We start from the raw sequence: 22,232 nt of genomic DNA, 5'->3' as shown, positions 1-22,232 counted from the left end.
GACTCTCACTCTGTCTATGTCTCCAGACGGAACCCAAGGACCCTTTCGTCTACCCTACCATCAGCAAAGCACCTGGATTTGGACATTCACAGATCATTCCTAGCTTCCCGTTCCTGTGACTGCTCACGGGAGCTGCTTGCCTCAGCCAAACGCCCCGCACAACATGGATTTAATCCATTGCGCGTGAAGTGTATCGAGGCCCGGCATGCACCAACTCCAACTGCATCATCCCAGCGCATTCGAGGAGCCGAAGAACCGAGCTCTTATCACGACACAACCACCAGTGACCACAAACTCCCACACAACTATTACGGGATGCCGGCGGGCAGATAAAACCAACAACATTTTCAACCACCAAAGCGGCTATTGTCTATACTATTTTGGCCCCAAATAGCCCCAAAGACCCTGTACCTGCAGCCCTGCATTTGCTCGCGCGACTACACTGGCACTCGAAAGTCGACGTTGACACGCATACAGAAAGAAAATGGACAAACCACAGCCGTTTCCATCTGCAAATCAATCATTTTGGTGCCGCTCTTGCCGTTGGTGTCGGTCACCGCATGCCACAAACAATCAAAGGAAAAAGTAAAACAGTCTCATTACATGTCCCCCGCCGTGCCGTCTTAGCCTGCACATCACACGCCCACGGATACACGGCATCCCCAGCCCAATCCCTCGCCCGACGCCCATCGGATCGCATGTCATCATGGCTAAGCTTTTTCGTTGCCTCGATTCCCTCGAAAGCTTGTCTGATCTTCCAACGACCTACCCAGTTCCCCCGTGCCGGCTCCCGCTTCCCACCCTCGCCAGATCGGCTCAAATCACTATGGCACCCGCTTGCCTTCTGCCTTTCTCTCACTAGCTATGAAACCTCATAGGCTGACATGATGGGCCCGTTCCACATTGATAGCCCCAGGAGAATGGTCTTCCTAGTCTTTCTCATCCGGGGAACGATTCGTGGCCTCCTTCTGATTCCCTCCCGCTAAAATAGCAGGCTACTACCGTCTACGTACCACATGTCTTAGCGTGGAAGACAGAGATGGAAAATCAAAAGGGTCACCAACTGCTCTGGGCCTTGCCGCTGCCGCCTTCGGATACGGACGCCAGCATCTCTCCGTGCAGGCTGACCAACAGAGTTGTCGAGTCTTCTCTGGTCCATCGTCCGTAACGACGGTATCCGTGACACGATGCCCGATCTGATTACGACCAGTCCTCGACGGTCGAGATTTTCCTCTTAGCTTCGTCGCATCGAAGTCTCTCACACCTCCCCTTTTCCACTTGGGATTTTGAGTTTCTCCCACCACACGGGCCCGGTCTACAGTCATGGGCAAGTTGTGCCGACAGTTCCAGACGTTTTGCACCAGCCGATGTGCGTGACAGCTCGACCACGCCCGCCCGGTCGTTCTCGGCATTCACTCTCTCGGGTCTCCCGGTCTGACGGCACCTTTCGCATGGCTGTCTACTATACGATCGACGGTCGTTATACATGTATAGCGCTTCACTCAATATCAACAATGCGCAATTCGCGTCTCGGGAAGTATTCTTCTCAGCGCCACGGAGTTGACAGGGTTCTTGCTTCTAGAGGAAAAAACATGGGCGGCTTCGCATCATTGCTCCAAGGCACAGCGTAAGATCGTACCATTTGGGCGCGTAGTACGACGCCAACCAAATTGGTGGTCTGCGGCTCAAGTCGACGCCTTTACCAAACAGCACCGCTGCAAGACGCTCGACTGCATATGGCCGCCAATAGCCTGGACGTGTACTCTCAGACCGCCCACTTGGCGCTCGACCATGGGAAGCGCACATTGCGTGGCCTGCGTGCTGCTGTCCTCCACAAGGGCCAGTGCCTTTCGCTGTACCAAATCGGGATGGTACTGGCCGGCACCAACAACAGCACCCGGGATCCTACGATGTCTCTCCCGCTGCAAGTCAATCAGCGGGAAAAGCTTCTAGCCACCGGACCCTTCTCTTCTAGTCCCGATGACTCGACCTCCGCCCGTTCTTGGCATCCCGACTTCATACCTCATCAGGTTCGCTATCCCTTCAGATGGCAACGAGCCTCTCAGAGACACCATGTCTGCATTCAACACCCCTGATCAATTCGGAATCACCCAGCATACCATTTGGTTTTCTGACTTTCCCACTACTCTTTGCGATGCTACTCTGCAAACTTCCTCCGGCCTCCGGACTTAGGCTCCCTGAAGCAAAGGTACATGAAGAGTACCAATGCTAGGTTCCCCTCACAAACGCGGGTGCCCAGACAGACGTCATTGAAACATTGGCTGCTCCCTGGGTCAGATCCACCGGGGACAGGGGCCATCTCCCACACCTACGGTTGGCAATTTTACTGCTCTACCCTTGCCGGCAGAGAACACATTTTCCGGCGAAACTGGTCTGGTCTCGTCCGGAATGTTGCGTGCTTCACCAATCTGAATAATTAGTTCTTCAACAATCACCCTGACTCCTTCCATGCCAGCCGAAGATGCCGGACAGCCGCTCTTGGTTCCCCAGCGCCGCTCTCGGCAATCTGGAGGCTCCCGGCCGTGGCGGTCTGGCGCCGTTCTGTTGTCTCAACCGGCAAAAAAAGCCGATTGACCCTCTACGTCACGTACTAGTCCGTCGTGTGATTCGTCAAAGCATCTAGGCTGGCTGCGACATTGATACGCCCGAGAACAATGGCAACGCCAGAGGAATCTTTTGACGGGCTGCCACTGAACCCTACTTTTGACCGCGCGTCTTTTGCACAACGTTGGCGGATTCCACGATATGGCAGGTGTTCGCCTTTTTGTGGCTGTGTCAAGATTGCTGAGGATTCTTGGGCAAGATTTAATCCTCAGGTGAACATCTTGGCTCTGGCTTGGCTTCTTGTAATCCGCAATGCCATGGCCTCAAAAAAATCAGGCAGGACGGTGCCTGTTACCTGCCCAGCACACAGCCACGGAGCACAGCCAACCTTGACAGCGCTCATTTCAGGAGGCAACAAAATGGTTAGAGGAAGTATGTTTCAATTGTGTTGCGAGATCCATACGTCTGTTTGGCCGCGCTACGAAAGATCAACGGCGGAAGGGGTCAATCTGCTCGCTTGTGTTCATGCGTCGCCACCACCAATGTGAGATGGGCGTCTTAGATGGGCTGATTTCACCCCTTTCGTGGACTCATTTGATGACTCTGTAAGCTCGCTACGAAGGCTCTCTCACTCAACATTGACACCAAATCCTGCGTGCGAGGCTACGAGGTAAGAAGGCTTGCCGATGTGTTCGAGCCCCAGGTCGCCCAGGAACATCTCTTGGCCTTTAATTCCAGATGGCATATTTGACTTGCAGCTACGGACGTAGAGTAAATATACGTGCTCCGGCCTCGACGGTCAACTCAGTGTGGGCTCCGAACTCGCGGAGCAGATCGGAGTCAACATCAGCGCTGGAACTTGAACTTGAACATTTCCAAGTCCCGGGCAGCGAATTACTTTCCCCGGTCCATCACTGGCGCCTACAGCCGCTCTTATTGGTAATCTCCGCCGGACAAGTCACCTGGCGGAAGGAGACGCTCGGGTTATCGGCGCCCTTGAACCAGTCGAAGCGCCAGTAGCACCCGGCCTTGAGCTTCGCGGGGAACCCGTCGCACTCGGCGCGGGAGCTGACGCCGCCGTACCGCTGGCCCCACCCGTTGGCCGGCGCTCCGTACTGATCCGTGCAGGCGTTGAATTGGCCCACGCCGCCGCCGGGGATCTGTTGAAGCAATAACGTCAGCATACTTCTCGTCTTTGTACAGCACTCTGTGCTTCGGGGACAGGCAGTTCTTGTATCCCTGTATCGTATGAAGGGGCTCGTCCTCAACATGTTGTGTCCCTCCTGTAAGTTGGTTTTCGTGATGTACATAGCCACCCAGCAAGGAAGCATCAACAACATCCTCTCGTCTCCTCTTGCATCTCCGACAGTTTCCGGCATACCTTGTAGTCTCCAAGACGAACAGGCCGAAGGCCGGGTACCAAAAGAAAAAGTTCAAAACGGAGAAAAAATAAAACGAAACTCACCGCGATATCAAAATGATTCTGCCCCAAATCCCCCCCCGTATTCGTAGCCTGCACGACCATCCTCTTCCCCGCCGCCGCGCCGCTCGTGAAGGTCAGCTCGTAGCACGCGCAGCACCACTGCGCCTCCGTCCCGCCCGAGACGCGCACGGCGGCGAAGCCGTAGGCCAGGTCGTCCGAGACGGCCCAGGGGGACTGGGCGCTGCACATGTAGGCCCCGCCGCCCGAGTCGCACCCGCTGCGCGTGGCGCCGCCGTCCGAGAGGGGGTTGTCGCTGCGGTCGCAGGTCGTCACGGGGCCGGCGGCGAGGGAGGAGGCGGGGATCTTGCCGGGCCAGGCGCAGGAGGGTTTGCAGCAGTCCCAGTAGCGGGTTGTTGAGCCTGTGGATGTGGATTGGGCTTGTACTTGGTGGGAGAGGAGGATGGGGAGGAGGAGGGTCAGGGGGCGTGTGAGGTGCATCTTTGGAGAGATGGGTTTACGGCTTGAGTTCGGATATTGGTGATTCAAGGGACGTGGATAGTTTCTCCGTGGTACGCGGTGAGATGTGTGACGAGGGGCCCGGGTTCAGTTGGATTCTCGTGGGCGTGACGGCAAGTGTTATATACGGGTTGAACGCGATACTCTTGAAGAAACTCGAGGAGAGTGGTGAGCTTGTGTATCATATATTGTACATCGTATAATACAAAATAGCTACGATCCTATGGCTAATGACGGGGAAATGAGCAGGAACAATATACACAACACCAAAAAAAGGAGAGCTCGCCGCCGCTCCGTTCGTCACCTTGTTAAAGATCCCAATCCTTCTCTTTTTTCCCCTCCGCTTTTTCCTCTCTCGTTCAGATGGTACCTTATCACCAGGTGTCAAAGTCAAAGAAAGGAGCGGGATCCAAGGTAAAAACGACCATTTACCCAAATTTAACCGTACCAAAAGAACAACGATGATCCCCCATCGTTCACCCTCTCTAATGTTGCATACAGTTGACCAGGCGGGTTAAAACAGGTCTGGGTCAATTTACCAGAAACGAAAAAAACCACCAGGCCAAGACATGGAATGAAACTCTCACTAGGATCTTACTGGTGTTTTTTTTGTGTATCGTCAAAAATCACCTTCATCAAATCCATAACCTAGAATCTCCCATTCTCACCACCTACTCGGTAAAGCAACTTGGCGAGAGGAAGAAAAAAAGAATTCAACCGTACCGAATGCTTCGGCATCGCGGCCACACGTCCCGGCTCTAGACCAGGTTGACCACGACTCTTCCCCGCAAAACCCGTTCGCTGGCGATGGCTGCCGTGCCCTCCATCTGGACACTAGGCAGGGGGGGTTAGAACGAAACAGAGTCACATTCGGAACGTCTCTGCCATGTCCTCCCTTCTCCATGTGGTAAGGGATCAATCAGTTCGGCTCAGCTGTCCCGTTTCTTAGTTGGCGCGTGGGAGTAAAGTCACGGCACTTGATAGCCGTGATCAATGGTTGACTTCCAAACCGACCATCATCCGAGCTGTCAACGATAGTAGAAGACTGATGCCCGGAACCAGCAATTCGTTTACGTGTTTAAATGTCACCAACACATTGTGATCCTCACCCTGTACCCCTCAAATCACATGACACGCACAAAACATCGGGACTCACAGTTAGAAGCAAGACTTTTTGTTATTGTTCTTCGTTATGCCTGTATCCGTAGCTTAAACCCCAAAGCTACTCCTGTTCATGAGCCAGTCGTCATCATCTGCCAGAATACAACCGGGCAGCAATCTTTGCCAAGAATCAAGAGAAACAGCCGCAGCGGTCCTACCATCTGCGGTTATTGTTGTTGTTGTCGCCAAACTGCTCAGCGACCTTGCCGATGAAGTCGCCGAAGCCGCCGCCGCCGCCCTCGCGGCGCTCATCGTCATCGTCACGGCGACGACCGTGGTGCTCCTCCTGGCGTCCATAGCCGCCACCCTCGTTATCGTCGCGTCTACCGCCGCCGTAGCCGCCCTCGTCTTCGCGGCGGCCACCCCCGTAACCACCACCGCCGCCACCATATCCGCCCTCGTCGTGACGACGTCCACCGCCATAGCTCTCCTCTTGGCGTCCACCGCCATAACCACCCCCGAAGCCTCCCTCATCTTCGCGGCGCCCACCTCCGTAACCACCACCGCCACCACCATAGCCGCCCTCGTCATGACGACGTCCACCACCACCATAACTCTCCTCTTGGCGACCGTAGCTGCTCTCCTCGTGGCGACGGCCACCGCCGTAGCCGCCCTCGTTATCATCGCGTCTACCGCCGCCATAGCCGCCGCCACCACCGTAGTTGCTCTCCTCTTGACGACGGCCGCCATAGCCGTCGTTCTCGTCACGTCGGCCACCACTGAAGCCAGACTGGGTGTTACCCTCGTAACGGTGAGTCTCGGTGCGCTGCTCATAGCCACCACCGTAAGAGGGACGGGTCTCCGTGGTTTCCTCGTACTCGCGGCCGCTGGTTCGGCGTCCGCCAGAGCTGTCTTCCTGCTCATACTTGCGGTACTCGGTACGGCTGCCGCCACCGGGGTACTGGGTCTCGCTGTACTCGGCCTGACCATACTTGTTTCCGTGGCGGCCGTACTCGGTCGTAGTCTGGGTGTAGCCACCATCGTCGTCACGGCGGCTGCTGTGCTGTGTCTCCGTTTCGTCCTTCTTGAAGACACCTCCGAGAATGGATCCAATAAGACCACCAGCGCCACCGCCGCCACCACCGCTCTCCTCCTCCTCTTGCTGGTGCTTGTACTTGGGGACCTTAACCCCAGTCTGCTGACCAACAAGGTTTGCGATGGCACCGGAAGCACCTTCGAGAATGGCGCCGGCAGCTTGGTCGGCAACCTTGTCTTCCCAGTTCTTGGGCTCGCCGAACTGCTTGCGCATGTGGAGCTTTCCGCTGCAGCCGTGGCCGTGTCCAGTGTCGTGGACACCCTCTTTGTGGTTCTCACCGCGCTGAACACCCTCGCGACTCAGCTTGCGGCGGTAGTCATCCTGCTGGCTTCTGTCCATGTTGCTCCACCACTCCTCGAAGAACTGGAAGATTTGCTGACGGCCGTCACGAGCGCCATCGTCTCCCATGTCACGCTGTGCAGGGTGGTGCAGAACACCAAAGATAATGCGGTTCAAGGTGCGATTAACATCGACGCTGTCGTTATCGATGGCCTCCATGAGCTGGGGCACAACCCATTGGAGAGTCTTGGCAGCACAGCGGCCAGCAACCTCGTTCAAGATCTATCAACATGTTAGCCACCAATTTCGCCTACTGAATGACGTTTTCCTTACGTTGGTGAAGTGGTCCTTGGACAACATGGAATGGGTAGGGTCAGTGCTACGGTCATCGTCAAAGACGACGTGCTGCTCCTTCTCACTGCTCTCAATAATCTCAGCAGAACCAGTGCGCAGCTCGTTGCGGATCTGGCTGATGACAGGAATAATGAAGGGGGCGATGACCGAGAAGACAAATTTGGACAGCTGCTCCTCAAGCTGCTCAAGAATCTTGGGCAGAACGGGAATCTTCTCAATGGCCTCAGAGATACCCTGCAAGATCTCGTCGTGGAACTCGATGGCAGGCATGATCTGCTTGAAGACATCCTGGATGTACCGGGTGTACTCCTCAGGCTCCCTGGGAGAGACCTGCATGTTCTGGAGCTGCGAAGAGGTCGCGTTGCTCTGAAGCTCGTCCACCCGGTTGCTCTGGTGCTTACCGCCAAAGATACCATCGGGAATCATGTCCAGAAGGTTACGCAGAATGCTGGTATCGTTGTTCTTGCTCTCCTGAAGAGTACCCTCGAGCTCCTCAATCTCGTTCTGGGTCAGCTTGTCGGAGACTGGTCTTGTTAGCTGCGATCTTGTGTTGAGCATTTCAAGAATATGTACCTTCGCCAGTGACGGAGTGAAGGAAGTCAACACCTCCAAAGGTGCCGGTGACAATGGGGTAAACATCGCCTCTAGCTCCGTTCAGCTGGATCCGAGTGTCACGGCCGACGTGGGGGAAGACATCGCGCTCGCCAAGCTCAATCAGGGCAAGCTCGCAGTAGTTGCTGTGGGCGAAGAAATCTGTACCACACTTCGTTAGCGATATTCTCTCATGGTTTCATGAATCATGTGATCGAGCAACGTACCCTCCAAGCAGTGAAGACCAGTACCCATGAGGCGCATGGCCTCGTAGAGATCAGCCTCATTCTTATTGCGGGAGTATCCGCGGGCCAGCTCGATGCAGCGGGAAAACAAGTTGCGAACGTGGGCGGCAGAAGTCATGATTCCAGCCTGCTCGTTCGCAATGTAGTTCTTCATGCCGGACTCGCGGTCAATGCCAAGCTCGACGTTCTCATCGACGGGGCCTCTCAGACGACGGTCGTACTGGCGGGCATCCACGTTGTCGGCATAGTTCTTGGGATTGTCGATGTGGTCTTCGGGGCGGTAGCAGCCAAGACGGTCGGCCGTGACCTCGAACTCCTTCGATCCGTAGCCAAAGGTCAAGAAGCCCAGGACACAGAGAAGGAGACGAATGGCCTCGGCGGAGACGGACTTGACGGTTCCGACATCGATGGCCTGGGAGTAATCCCTGAGCCAGTTGCCAAAGTAGACACGGGAAACCATCATCTTGCTGAACTTCTTGCCGCCGATGGCGCGGGCCATAGCAAGGGTAAGGAGGGCATCTTCAATATCGCCGTGGCGCCCTGTGTGACAGAAGAGTTAGCGGACCTGCTCTCCCCATCAGACAATGGCGGGTGGGGGGGAAGGAGCTCACAGTTCTGGCCCTCGATCTTGGAAATGCTGGCAATGTTACCAGCTCCGAAGGCGTAGGTTGGCTGGGCAAGGCAGACCAGCACAAGCAGGCCGACCAGCAGCGGGTAGGACCTGGCGTCGAGCATGTTGATTGACTTGTACCTCTCGTGCTGCTCTTCTCTCTCCTCTTCTGATACTTAGTAGTGTTTATCTGTTGTAAGTCTGTAGAGACTGTTTAGTGACTTGGTCAAGGTGAAGTGGGGTTTGCGCAGAAGCAAAACAAAGTTGTGATGACGAGAGGGAGGGGGAGGTCATTGAAATAAGGAGGAGAGATATGACACAAGCAAGGGGCAGTAAAGAAAAGGAGGGGCCTTTGATGAGGGCTGGAGGCGGTGGAGGGGCAACACGACGGCGTAACTGCGTTCTTCCAAGCTTCGGGAGCATGGGGGAGGGGGACTGGAACAGGAACTTGATGGAGCTATCAGAAGCCAGGAACAGGAGGCGGCTCGAGTGAAGAGGAGGGCGCCGACAGACAATCTTGGAATCGAGACCAAGCACCATACTCCGTACACACGTCTGTGAACGCTGTGTGACGGTCTCGCCATCCAATCTTGACCAGCCCAGTCCAATCCGCCGCCATCTGAGGCTTCCATCTTGTCACTGCCCCTCCTTCACGCGCACACACGTTCCTCCCACCTTGGTTCCCGTTCTCTGTTCGCAGCGTGTTTTGCGGGTGGTTTGTGGTCCAAGCCCCCAGGTGCCATGGCATCATACTACTGCGCGATAGCTGCTGCCAAGAGCTTCCCCCACCAATGCCAGTGGGCGGTGATGGAGGGGCTTGCGGATGCCGATTGGGAGCTCGAATCAGAGACAGGGGGACGGTTGCCAGTAGCGCCATGGGTTGGGAGTTGGGAAGATGGTTTGAGGTACTTGGAGAATGGGTGGCGAACACGTACAAGAGTGAAGTATCGGTAACGGGAGAAAGCCAGGTCGGACGGGGCAGGGGTCTGCATCAAGCTCAACGCAGCTGTGTGGATTCGATTCGGCAAGGTAAGGTAGTTGGGTAGCTTGATCGCCGGTCCTTTCGGGAGGCCTGGTTCACGGTGGTGCTAACTGTCCGACGTGCGGGTGCGGGTGTGGGCGCGCGTCAGGCAAAGACCTTGGCCAGCTGAAAATAAACCTGCGGCGACGATGGAGGACGTGGTTGCCTTTTTGGCTGGTGATATGGACTATCTGATGTTTCTGTCAATGTTGGGTTTGGTCGAGTATCCGAATTGGAAGGAAAAAGAGTAAAAGTTCGGACGTCTGCAACAAAAGTGCAATGAACTATGACGCAGCCTTCGCCGACAAGAAGTTTGCTTCCTGAGGTACCTGGTATTGAGGGCAGTCGTTGCTTGGGCAGGTGCAGATAACGTTGAATGAAGTGGGAATTGGAAGCTGCGGCCTTGTCCAGATCCTTGGCAGCGATGCGAGAGGGGATCCATACGTACGAATATGAGTACGAATACACATCACTTTCTACGGAAAGTTCCCAACTCTTCATTGCTAACGTGAATACGAATGCTTAACATTGCAAGATCACACTCACACTGGCATACCCTGATCGGATGGGGCACCGGGTAGGCAATCAGGCTTACACCTCTGGCCGGCGCTCAGAAGGCAAGGAACCAAGCAAGAAACTCATGCGAACTCGATGCGCTGAGAATATTCGCAGGCATCTCAAGACTTGAGAACTGCTGGAATGCTTCACTGCTCCGCTACACTCTCCTCCACTATTCCACGTCGCCTTTTGGCACCTGGGTGGAGGCTCCTCACCGGGGCCGATCCGCTGCCAATGGAAATCGGCGACTGGGCTGGGCTGCCTCCGGCCGCGACTTTCTTCCTCTGTCAGACCTTGGACGCCAGTCGTCACCTCAAGTTTCGATGGGGAGGCCGGGAGGGGGGAGACCCTCGTTTCAAAACGGGATGAGACGGTTGGCGGTCAGGCCGGTTTCTGGCGGCGGGGTCGGGGGCCATGAGGGATGAGAGAACTATTGGGAACTCTTCCATGTGTCACGGAGAGGAGACTTGGAGAGGAGAGGGGGCATCATTTTTGGTGCGGGGCTGAGCTCAGCTTTCCAGTGTGGAACGGCCGCTCAGCTTTCTGGGCCTTTCTATTGGCGACAGCTCTACGGCACCCTAGGTACCAGAAGCTTACTGATCTCATCTCGTTCTCATCTATGTACCTACCATGGGCGCGTAGGACGAGGATTCATGTCGCGGAACACTGCTGCAACTGCTCATCGCCGATTTCTTGGGGCCATGCTGTCAATGGTGCATCCTCTACTGATCTTGCTCCTGTTATAACTCCCTGTACTGATACCAAAAGTACCCAGTGATGATGCCGAGGATTTACTGCTGCTCTCTCTCAAGCTTTGATAGCTAAAAAAAAAAAAAACAGTTTCGAAGCGGGACTTGAGCTACCCCGTCATAGCTATCCTGGGAGCAATAGCTATCGATGAGTTGAACAAACTCACCAATTTGTGAATCTAGCCACCTACTGTGTAGACAACATGAGACATACTGCAAACCCCCTTCCAGAGACACCTAATGGATCCAGTTCCCATGTTCTGTGATTGCACAGGTTGGGATGAGACAGGCCGTTGCAGAACGTCTACAAAGTCGCGTCTGAGTTGTTATGATTAGGCGAGAAACACGCGTTGGTAGCCGTTGATCAACGCCTCGCAGGGGTGCGACTCACCACAGCAAAATCAACTGGATTACCTATGGATGGGCAGTCCCGCATTGCCTGCGTCTGATCACTGGTCAGACCTGCCATCTAGTAAAACGTAGATTCACATTGTCTATCGTGCGCCGTGAAATGATTGTGTACATTGCTCATCCCACCTGGAAACCGAGGCTTTATATGCCAAACAATCACGAGCTGCAGTGTCAGAATTCCGTTGCTCATTCTCATGGATCAGCATCTCCTGTGAATTTACGTGAGATCAAGACTCTAGTGTCTTTCCCTGACACAAAGATTGAGTTGAATCAATTCCATACTTGATCTAGTGAATAGAGTTCCACGTCCCGTGCCTTGAAACTTATTCACTCTCGAGCCTCATGAACGGCACATGTGTGCTCGTTATGAGGCCCGTCGGAGTCTTCGGCCTGGGCTCGGTGTGCCGTTTACAATGGGTGCTCTGCAACAACACCATGCCGAAGGCGATTCTGTGGCCACGAGTGTGTAGGAGGCCCTATTGACTTGACTTGATGTACGTGGTGCAGATGGGCATGTCTTTCATCAACACATTTGGGTATTGTGTACTCTTCGTATGCTGATATGCTTGTCAAGACAAGCCCGTCACGCTGTCTTCAACATAGGAACGGGTGAGCTCTGCAAATCGATAAGGTATCGTGCGAGAGCTTCTCGTGCCTCTAGGGTAAACCATCGCAAGCTGGACACCAGTGGTGGACGAGTACCGTGTGGTCGTCCAGTCGGAGCTACACCTCCCGAGAAAGACCAGAGGATGGGAGTCTAGATGGATGTCCGACACCTCATTCTAAGGGCCTCAGAGAAATGGTGGCCGCCTGAGCTCCGTAGAACACGGGCAGTTGTCAAAGAATAGAACAGCATCATGCCCGAAGTCCCAGGCGTCCGTACAAGTGTTTGCTTCTAGTGCGTCAATGTAAATGCTTGCTGGATGACGGTGAGCCTTTGAATGACTTCTGTGGGAGATGCTTCTTAATAGCCAAGGCCACATTGCTTGTGAAAACTCTCTAGGTGCCCAGTGAGTCTTGACGAGAGCATCTGGCTTCAAGCAGGGCTTTTCTGCTTTCCAGTAGTTGCCAGCGCATGAAGACCTCTCAGGCCAGGAGACAGTTGGTTCAGGGTCATTTACAACACCACCGGTGATGATGGTGCCCCAGGCTGGTGAAGAGCTAGAGCCGTTGCCCACCAAGCAGGTTTCTGGAACTACCTTAGGTACAAACGGCGTTGACGGAGTATTACAGGGAAGCACCGAGGGATAGGTCCAGTCTCTTGTGGACGAGAGAGCACACTGGGTAAGGTGACCTTGGACTGTTCGGACATGAAAACAAGTCGCGGGTGTACCAGCTGAAGCGACGGCGGGGAAAAGGCGGCCACTCCAATAGTGCTGGGAAAATAGCCTCATGAGAACTGAGACTGCCCGAGAACCAGAATGGATTGCTGGGCGGCCGGTTAGAGAGCGCTCGCTGTCATCGCTGGAGCCGGAAACACGTAAACCGAGATGCTCGGTGCTGAGTGCGAGTGAGCGGGGAACCCTCCGTGCTGGACTTCTTGGGGGTCCAGCGAACACCGCCGACGAGACTACGTCCACGGTCTCATTCTTTCTTTCTGAGGCCTAATGGCTGCTGAACGACCGACACGATAACCAAGTGTGAGAAGCGCGGCAGTGGTGGGCGAGAATTCAGCACGTCAGTGCCTGGCAGGACCACCTCACTGATGATGACTGGGTTCCTGGTATTTGGCCGAAGGTACCCGTGATTTGGGAAGGGAAACACGAGGGGGGCCTCGGCTGGAGCAGGCTTTCAGCGTCCTCGGTGTCGACTCTGAAGTCAGGTTCTGAGCAGACGGGAGGATGAGATGGGTGGGCAGCCTAGAGTCCAGAGTCCATACTGGCGGTCCAGGCCAGCAGAAACGGAGTCGGACAGAGCCAGCTGCGATAACGGGGGCAGAAGCTCTGAAGTTGGCGACAAAGAGGGATCTTCAGGCGAAGCAGTGGGGAAAGGCCTGAGAAGATGGCCGCTGTCGGGGGAGGCAGACAGACGAGGAGAAGAACGAGAAGTTCCCGGGGACCAGAGCGAGTTGAGAACGGCGGGGGGTGCGGAAGAGTACGGTGATGGATGGGGTGCCGCTGCTGCTGCTGCACCTGGGAGTCCAGGACTGGAGGTGATCTGGACGTGCCCAGTCAGTTTCAGGCAGACATAGGCGGGGATAGGCACCCGAGTCCCCAGAAGCCTTGCTGCTTTTACAGCCTGGAGGGCACAGCACTGTGAACCTGTCAAGCCGGCCGATGGAGGACAGCCCGACTGACAGAGGGAGAGGAGTGAGGGATCACAATCAGTGAGTAACGGGAGGTGGATGAGGGGAGTCAGAGATTGTCGGTCGGGGATGGGGGCAGTGCAATCACCGACGGGTTCTAAGGTACGGTACGGAGTAAGGTACCTACCTACCTGAGGAATCCTATCCCCCCGGTCATTGTTTCCCCCCCCTTGTGCACAGAATGCAGGCACGCTGTGGGCGTTGTGCTCTTTTTCTCACGAGGCCCACGGGTGGCTTGGGAAAACGGGCGGGACCCGACGCTCGCTCGCTGGCACTGGGCAGAGAGGCGAGTGGGCGCCCCCGATTGCAGGGCCCTCATTGGGCGACAGGGCATTACCGCTAAATGATGGGGAGGCGAGGTGTGTGTGTGTGTCATGGACGGTGCACGCCGCAGGTTCACACACAAGAAAAATGTGGGCGCCCGCCGCCGAAAATCAGCGATCGAGGGAGGAAGAAAAGGGTGCAAAACTCCAAGGCATCCCGTCACCACCCAATACCACGTCGCTAAAAGTACAGTGAGAGTACCGCCAGAGCATCACAGCGACAAGCAGCGCACCAGATAGCGCGATTGGGGCACTACAGTGTCCGCAACGACCACGAATAAGCCATGCAGATGCCCAGAACAGGTCGGGGATTAATATAGTAGCAAGAAAAGCATAGCCTTGCTCCCAAGAAAGAGGATTACTCGACGACCAGTTAATTGACTGACAATAGCAAAGTACAGCAAAGAGACAATCCACGAGGCTCGATATATACTCAGGTCGAGTCCAGTTGTGCTGGGCGGCAATCAACACGAGCGCCGATGCCGAGGGGGGGAGCTGATGGCCAGCGGTACCTTTTGTAGGTACCTTTTTCGGTGAGGTGAGGTAACCAACCTAGGTAAGGGAACGAGAGGAATGGCGGGACGCAGAGGAAAAGCTTGTAGACCGTAAGGTACCTACCTTACTTATCCTAAGGTAAGGACGGTATGGATGACATGTGGCCTCTCTGGTGTTCAAATTGTCACTCTCTTCTGATGCCTCTTTCGTGTTTTGGCGGCCGGTGCTGAGTGGGCTGGCGCTGTATCATCTCTTTGCGTGAAAGTGTTCGTTTATTTTGCTTCACGGCTCTGGTAGAGTGGATTAAAGTGTCCCATCGGCCGTCATTGACAGTGGAAAACGCTGGAAGCCCTGGGCTGCCCTGGGAGTTTACAAGGTCTGCAGGCAATGTGCTTACCACATTTGTGCACAAAAAGATGATGCTGAGAATGGCATAACCTCTCCAGCAGCCAGCTGGCTTGGCCAGGCGCGCTGAGGTGGGCGAGACTGATCGGGCCAGGCTGGAGAGGAGCCTTTTCGTTTTCCATTACTGATTAGCAGCGCTGCGGTGGATGCATCCCCTTGAGTGTTGCAGGGGTGTCGGGCACTTTTTTTTTTTTTCACGCGTCGCATGATGTGATTGAGGGAAGGTGCCAAAGGTACATGAGCTGCTAAGGTAGGTAGGTACCTTGCCTCAAGGCTCAGAGGCTCAGAGGGTATTCAATATTGGCGCAGAGAGAGTGTGGGAACATGGGAACCAAGGTTTGCATTAGGTGGCACCAGTGTAGACAACCTACCTAAGGTAAAGTATGCAGTGAGAGACGGTAGACGTGGAGACTTTGTACTTCCCGCCCGAAAGGGACGGGAGAGGGCAGTCGTGGTTTAACGGTTTAACCGTCTGGCGGCACGGGCGACAACTGGAGCGACATCACCGCGGATTCGCCAGCAAGGTGGAAGACCGGGAAAGAGGGGGAACAAACCTACAAGCTGTGGGCTGGATCGCCTGCTGCTGCTGCTGTTGCTGTTGCTGCTGCTGGAGCCTTGGGGGGAGAAAAAGGACAGGGCAAGAGAATGGGAATATTTTAGGTGAAAGAGAGGGGGGACAGAGCAGGCCCCCCAAAACTCGTCCAGTTGGCTTTTTTTTTTGGGCCGGGCAAGAGCGAAGTGCCTGAATTTTTTTTCTCTATTCCCCTCTTCCCCTTCCCACTTGGCCCCCCCGGAAAGGTGCCAAATCACTCCCAAACCCCTCCCACCCCGTCTGCACTACATATTCGGCTCAGGCCCTCCCCCAAACCTCCCATCCCCTTCCCTCTTTTTCCCCCATTTCTTCCCTTTCCCAGGCACCAAACCCCCCAAATCTCAACCGCCCTTTCCTCCCAACCTTGCGCCACTTTGTGAGTGCCAGAAAAAAACAACAACTCCACCAAACACCAGCACACCCTTTTTTGCTTCTCGCCATCGTCGCGTCAAAGCACCACTTGATTTACAGCGCCCATCGGCCCTAAATCCTCTCTACCTCACCACAACCACCAAAAAACACAACCATCACAATGCCTCGCCCCTCAAAGAAGGCCCTCGCCGCCACCCCCAGCGCACCCGTTGCTGCCGTTCCCGTCGCGCCTGCTCAGCCCGTGCAGCCCCTCCAGATCCCCCAAAGACACATTGATGTCGAGGGTTTCATTCGCGTCCGCGACTCGGTAAGATACACCCTTTCCACCATTCCCTCAAAACCTCAATTCTCCGCCGCCATGTTTCCCAAGCTTCACTCTCCGTTCCACCACGGCCCAGCTGGCTATCCTGGAGTCGATATCGCGCCAGTTTCTTCACTGGCTTCTACTGCCATGAGAATTTCAAGCATCTGATTGTCTTGCTATTTCTTCGACGCGTTTCTCGGCCTGAACTGTCAGCCGCGCGTGCTTGTGTGCTTGCTATCTATTCAGATTCAAAGCCGGCACCGCGAAAGACGAAACGGGCACATTTTGCATTTGATACGCCAAATGTGCTCCGAGAAAATGGCAGGGGAAAAACACGCTGCGTCAGAACGCTCGTTTTTGTTTACATGGACCAATGTGACCCCGCGTCTGCCGCGGGAGCTGTGACCCACAGAAGCTCTTCAAGCTCAGCTCAGCTAAGCTTGGCTGCCCATATCCCACTACATCTTTCCTGCTACACACTTTACGCATCTCACCACTCTTTGCTCAAGCGCATCTGATCAGACAGAATGCTAACACCACTGTCAGGTTCACCAGCGCCTCATCACCATCTTGGAGTTGATCAAGAACTTCTCCGAGGACTACTACCGCCAGACCAGCCTGCTTCTTGGCGAGTCTGCACACGAGGCTATCCCGGGCATTGACCACCCTCTGAACACCTTGGAGCATGCTGCCCAGAGCATCGCTCCCCTGGCCCTTGGTCTCCAGCCCGGCGTTGCCTACCACCCTGCCCCTGTTGAGGAGAAGAAGGAGCGCAAGAAGCGCACCCACGACCCCAATGCTCCCAAGCGCCCCCTGACCCCCTACTTCCTGTACATGCAGACCGCCCGTCCCATAATTGCGAATGACCTTGGTGATGCCGCTCCCAAGGGTGCTGTTCAGGAGGAGGGCCAGCGCCGCTGGAAGGCCATGAACCTTCAGGAGAAGGCCGGCTGGAACAACGCGTACCAGTACAACCTCCGCCTCTACCAGGCTCGCGTCCACTCCTACAAGCAGGGTGGCAACCTTGAGGCCAGAAACATGGACGATGATAGCGCTCTCAAGTACGCCGAGGAGCACAACATCCAGATCAACCCTGTTGATGTTGTCCCCGATGTTGAGGATGCCATCGCCGAGCAGCTCAACCAGGCCAACACCGTCGATGCTCCTGGTGAAGAGGAAGAGGAGGAGGAAGTCCCTGCCCCCGTCAAGACCCCCAAGAAGCCCGCTTCTACCCGCAAGCGCAAGACTGCCACTCCCGCTGCCGAGCCCGAGGCCAAGGCTGCTGCCACTCCCGCAAGCCCTGACAAGAAGCGCCGCCGCACATCCACCAAGGCCGCTGACGCCACTGAGTCGGCGGAGCCAGCCAAGAAGAGCAGAGCGAAGAAGGGCAAGAACTAAGCATTCTGCTTCATTCGACCCCCCTCCTTCTACTCATTTCTTCTTGTTTCTAGGTTTCTGGGTTTTTGCAAAGATGATACCTCGTTGCGCGGCGGCTTGTCGCTGATCCTTACCCCCTTCACTGTCCCTATGTTGGCGCAGATATACACGGGGGTGTGAGGTTCTGGACTGGAGGGGGAAAAAAGGAAGGACCACATCTACTTCGGTCCTCTGTCGTTGCGTGTGCCTGCTGCGCGCGAACGCGGTGTGTATGATTTCACAAGGCGTGCGGTTTTGGGACGGTTTTTCCAACGGACACAATACGCGTGAGAGAAAGAAAGGAATACAAAACTCCCGACTTGAGTGTGGGCGGTTTATGGATCCAATGGGCTTTCGGTTTGGGCTGGCTCTGCTTGTTTTCCGGTTAGTCCTGTATGTATAATGACGGACATGAGAGAATCAAACAATATTGATCTTCATATTGACAGTGCTTGCCTCCGATGAAGAATGTGACATGTATCGTGACGAGATGTAGTGTGTATCTTCTCGCCCTGAGAAGATAGCCTCATGGACCAGTGTATGCGGAAGGAGTCTCAAGCAGAGACGCTTCTACCCAGGTCTATTGTACGGCAGAGTCAAGAATTCAATACGTCCATCTGTCACGTTGACGTATTCAATGTTCAATCAAACTCTAGACGCATAAGTACGCAGAAACGCTCACCCTGTTGGCAATTTCCCTGTACGTAAATTACGTTTTTTGTTTTTTTTTCAGTATAAAGTAGCAGATACGTATCCCTTCGAGTGACCAAAAGAAGTTGATACATCTCACCTATCCAAGTTCGCTGCTCGACAAGTCTGAAAACAATCAGACGCCTAAGCACGATTCTACGTACGTCCCTCGCACACATAGTCCATACACGGACGCGTACATGCGACGCGCGGATCGTCGAATCTGTCCGTCGACCCTGTAGGCTTTTGGGGGGAAACGAGAGAGGGTGTTGGCATTACTCTATCAGAACGACGGCCAAGACTTTTTCTTAAGCGCCCTCCCCCCCTCATGACACTCTGACACTGTACTGCATGCTTTCTGATGTTCTGGTTTTTAGTCATGAAATAGAAAATGCTGTTGCTTTTGCTTTTTTGGAAACCTTTCATAACCTAGCCAAGGTAAGGTGGCTTCTCTTATATGTCATTAATAATAAGCACCACCCGATATCCCGTCCCAACTACCCGCCCGCATGCCGCTATGCTTTGAAATGTTTCTTCCCTTCCCCCTCACTACGACGTGCCCTCTCATCATACTTTCATCTTCTCATCAACGCCAAACCTCTTAAATACTCTGTTGATGTCCATCCCATCAACACCATAAAAAGTCCGCCGCCGTCGTCGTCATCATCATCACGCTCAGTAGACGTAGAACGCCTGCGTCAAGGGAAGCGTATCAGACGGCTCGGCGGTACACACCTCGCCGTCCGCCTCGACGGTGTAGCTCTCCGGGTCGACCCTCATCCTTGGCATGCTGTCGTTGAACCGCATGTCCTTCTTGCCGACCGTGCGGCACCCCTTGACGGCCTCGACGCGCTTCCGGAGGCCGTACGACGCGATGGCGCCCGAGGCGATGGAGGCGGCCGAGACGAAGAGCACCGACGAGGCCGGCACGAGGGGCGCGAACATGGGGCGCGCGATGATGGGTTGGACTGTCGGGATGGAGGCGTTGGGGTCGCCCTGTGAGGGGTTGGTTAGTTGAACCTTTTTTTTTCTCTCTTCTTTTTTTCTCGATGAAATACATGAGAGATCAGAGGGGGAGGGAAACTTACCATCTGCGCGGACGCGATGAGACCGCTCTTGATGACCAGGCTGGGCTTCGTGCCGAACCACGCCGGGTCCCAGACAACCAGGTCCGCAAGCTTGCCGACCTCGATACTGCCCACCAGATGACCGAAGCCCTGCGCGACAGCCGGGTTGATGGTGTACTTGCTCACGTAGCGCTTGACGCGGAAGTTGTCGGCGCCCGTACCCTCGTCTTCGGGCAGGAACCCGCGCTGGACCTTGTTCTTGTGCGCCGTGTTCCAGGTGCGGAGGACGACCTCGCCGCAGCGGCCCATGGCCTGCGAGTCGGACGACATCATGCTAATTGCGCCGAGGTCGTGGAGCACGTCCTCGGCCGCGATGGTCTCGGCGCGGATGCGCGACTCGGCAAAGGCGACGTCCTCGGGGATGTTCTTGGAAAGGTGGTGGCAGACCATAAGCATGTCGAGGTGCTCGTCCAGGGTGTTGCGGGTGTAGGGCCGGGTCGGGTTCGTCGACGACGGCAGGACGTTGGGGTGCTCGACGACGGAGATAATGTCGGGGGCGTGGCCACCACCGGCGCCCTCCGTGTGGTAGGTGTGGATGGTGCGCCCGGCAAAGGCGTTGATGGTGGACTCGACGAAGCCCGACTCGTTGAGCGTGTCGGTGTGGATGAGACACTGCACGTCAAGCTCGTCGCAGACACTGAGGCACGTATCGATGGCCGCGGGCGTGGTGCCCCAGTCCTCGTGGAGCTTGAGGCCGCAGGCGCCGGCGATGACCTGGTCGCGCAGGGCCTCGGGCGCCGAGTCGTTGCCCTTGCCCGTGATGCCAATGTTCAGGGGCAACGTGTCGCAGGCCTGAAGCATCTCGCGCATGTAGTTTTTGCCGGGCGTACAGGTCGTGGCGCTCGTGCCGGCACTATAGGAGGTTGATTAGTCGACGGAACAAGCTGACTTGCTCTTCAGGGGAACGCTCTCTCACCTTGGTCCCGTACCACCTCCGAGCATGGTGGTGATTCCTGACGCGACGGCCTCGTTTGCCTGTTGTGGGCAGATGAAGTGGATGTGAGTGTCAATGCCGCCAGCGGTGATAATCTTGCCCTCGCCAGCGACGACATCTGTACAGCTACCGACAATCATGTTCGGGGTCACGCCGTCCATGACATCCGGATTACCCGCCTTCCCGATACCCACAATCATACCGTCTTTCACACCAATGTCGGCCTTGTAGATGCCCGTCCAGTCAACAATGAGCGCGTTGGTGACGACCATATCCAGAGACTCCGAATCCGGCCGGCCCGTTGCCTGACCCATGCCTTCTCTCAACGTCTTGCCGCCGCCAAACTTACACTCGTCGCCGTATACGGTGAAGTCCTTCTCCACCTTGATCCAGAGATCGGTGGTGCCGAGCCGGACCAGGTCGTCCACGGTGGGACCGAACATTGTCGCGTACGCCGCCCTCTCCATCTGGTAGACCTCGGCAAAGTTCATGACAGCCTCGGGCTCCGGCGCATGGGCGAAACCGGCCAGCTGAAGCTTCTCCACAATCTCCTTTGCGCGCCAGAGCTCGACGCCGCCTGAGGCGAGCTTGTTGCCACCGCGGATGACCTTGTGGCCTCCAATCTCGACGAGCGTCACCGTCTTCACGTCACCGGGTTCAAAACGCACCGAGGTTCCGGCGGGGATGTCCAACCGGTAGCCGTACGACTTCTCACGGTCAAACTCGAGCTGCGGATTTGTCTCGATGAAGTGGTAGTGCGAGCCGACCTGGATAGGGCGGTCCCCCTTGCTCTTCACCCTGAGCCTGATGCGGTTGCGCTTCTCATTGAGCGCGACCTTGCGCACCGCGGTGACAACGGCGCCGGGTGCCTTCTTGGGCTCGTACGCCGCGACTTCGGGCATCGAGAAGAGGTCGTTGCTGGGCACGGGGAGAAAGCTGCCGTATAAGGCGCGCGCCAGGTCACCATCGTCCGTTGCGATGGGGTTGTGAACAGTCACAAGATAGGTCCCTGAGGGAAAGGTGCCCTCGACCTGAATCTCATGAAGGGTACTGCAGACTGTGGGGAGCACATGCCTCCTCCCCAGCATGGTGGCACCCAAGCTCATGAGATCGGCCACGGTGTGGTTACCATCGCGGATAAGCTCTTGCAAGTTGCTGGCGATGAGTGCCTGCGGTTGAGTCGTGTTAGTGCATACAAACTCTGAGTGCGGTGATAGCACCGCAAAAGAAGGTATTCGTACCGTTGCTTCAGAGTGGTTCAACTTGACGCCCCGGGCAAGCCGCCGTTGAGCCAGGGAGCCTAATTGAGAGATGACGAGCTTATCGAGCTACAATCACGACGTGCCGCGTTAACACTACTGTCTCTACCAAATTCTGCCAAGGCGACAGGGATGTGTAAGAGGGAAACTTTGGGCACAATGGGCAAAAAGTACATACCTCCTTAGGAACGAGATGCATCCTGACAAGATTGTTGGTGACTCTCGGCCAGATCAACTCGTCTTCATGAGCTGTTGTAGGTGTCGGTGAAAGAAAAATCCCAGATTACGGGTTTAGAAGGACTCGCTGGCGCCAAAAGGGTAGTTAGACATTACAGGTAGGTGGTCGTCTTCGATAGTGAGGAAGCGGCCGTTTGCGCCGCCCACGGGCCTGGACCGGCGGCCACCTGCGAAAAAGGTGGGATGATGATAAGGACCAGCCGCTTGGGATACGTCCCCCCAAATGGAGGCTTGATTGGCCCTCCACTACCCCG

General features: G+C 55.6%; 7 protein-coding genes across 7 annotated transcripts; 2 read left to right on the top strand and 5 right to left on the bottom strand.

Annotated features, from left to right (window-relative positions):
* Positions 1 to 1,736: 1,736 nt before the first annotated feature.
* CABS01_09240 (uncharacterized protein) lies at positions 1,737 to 2,644 on the top strand (the record flags this gene model as incomplete). The annotated part of the gene is made up of 2 exons (XM_060542597.1): positions 1,737 to 2,030; positions 2,477 to 2,644. The coding sequence occupies 2 exons, from the start codon at positions 1,737 to 1,739 to the stop codon at positions 2,642 to 2,644; spliced, it is 462 nt and encodes a 153-aa protein (XP_060400324.1).
* An 832-nt stretch (positions 2,645 to 3,476) lies between these two features.
* CABS01_09239 (glycosyl hydrolase family 45) lies at positions 3,477 to 4,486 on the bottom strand (the record flags this gene model as incomplete). The annotated part of the gene is made up of 2 exons (XM_060542596.1): positions 3,477 to 3,725; positions 4,031 to 4,486. The coding sequence occupies 2 exons, from the start codon at positions 4,484 to 4,486 to the stop codon at positions 3,477 to 3,479; spliced, it is 705 nt and encodes a 234-aa protein (XP_060400323.1).
* A 1,333-nt stretch (positions 4,487 to 5,819) lies between these two features.
* On the bottom strand, positions 5,820 to 8,905 carry CABS01_09238 (heterokaryon incompatibility protein Het-C; the record flags this gene model as incomplete). The annotated part of the gene is made up of 5 exons (XM_060542595.1): positions 5,820 to 7,262; positions 7,314 to 7,858; positions 7,908 to 8,087; positions 8,153 to 8,710; positions 8,782 to 8,905. The coding sequence occupies 5 exons, from the start codon at positions 8,903 to 8,905 to the stop codon at positions 5,820 to 5,822; spliced, it is 2,850 nt and encodes a 949-aa protein (XP_060400322.1).
* Positions 8,906 to 12,310: 3,405 nt separating this feature from the next.
* Positions 12,311 to 12,913, bottom strand: CABS01_09237 (uncharacterized protein; the record flags this gene model as incomplete). The annotated part of the gene is made up of 1 exon (XM_060542594.1): positions 12,311 to 12,913. One exon carries the CDS (start codon positions 12,911 to 12,913, stop codon positions 12,311 to 12,313), a length of 603 nt encoding a protein of 200 aa, XP_060400321.1.
* Positions 12,914 to 13,337: 424 nt separating this feature from the next.
* CABS01_09236 (uncharacterized protein) lies at positions 13,338 to 14,158 on the bottom strand (the record flags this gene model as incomplete). Its single annotated transcript, XM_060542593.1, has 2 exons — positions 13,338 to 13,665; positions 13,956 to 14,158. The coding sequence occupies 2 exons, from the start codon at positions 14,156 to 14,158 to the stop codon at positions 13,338 to 13,340; spliced, it is 531 nt and encodes a 176-aa protein (XP_060400320.1).
* Positions 14,159 to 16,171: 2,013 nt separating this feature from the next.
* CABS01_09235 (HMG box protein) lies at positions 16,172 to 17,713 on the top strand (the record flags this gene model as incomplete). Its single annotated transcript, XM_060542592.1, has 2 exons — positions 16,172 to 16,318; positions 16,862 to 17,713. The coding sequence occupies 2 exons, from the start codon at positions 16,172 to 16,174 to the stop codon at positions 17,711 to 17,713; spliced, it is 999 nt and encodes a 332-aa protein (XP_060400319.1).
* A 1,383-nt stretch (positions 17,714 to 19,096) lies between these two features.
* Positions 19,097 to 21,940, bottom strand: CABS01_09234 (urease; the record flags this gene model as incomplete). The annotated part of the gene is made up of 5 exons (XM_060542591.1): positions 19,097 to 19,417; positions 19,510 to 20,401; positions 20,465 to 21,651; positions 21,724 to 21,810; positions 21,920 to 21,940. 5 exons carry the CDS (start codon positions 21,938 to 21,940, stop codon positions 19,097 to 19,099), a joined length of 2,508 nt encoding a protein of 835 aa, XP_060400318.1.
* Between the last annotated feature and the right edge of the window lie 292 nt (positions 21,941 to 22,232).

This window comes from Colletotrichum abscissum (genome assembly GCF_030869225.1).
Source record: "Colletotrichum abscissum strain IMI 504890 chromosome Unknown Scaffold_22.1, whole genome shotgun sequence".
NCBI lineage: Eukaryota > Fungi > Ascomycota > Sordariomycetes > Glomerellales > Glomerellaceae > Colletotrichum > Colletotrichum abscissum.
The sequence above is the reverse complement of the archived record's forward strand: the minus strand, read 5'-3'. Positions and strand labels throughout refer to the sequence as shown.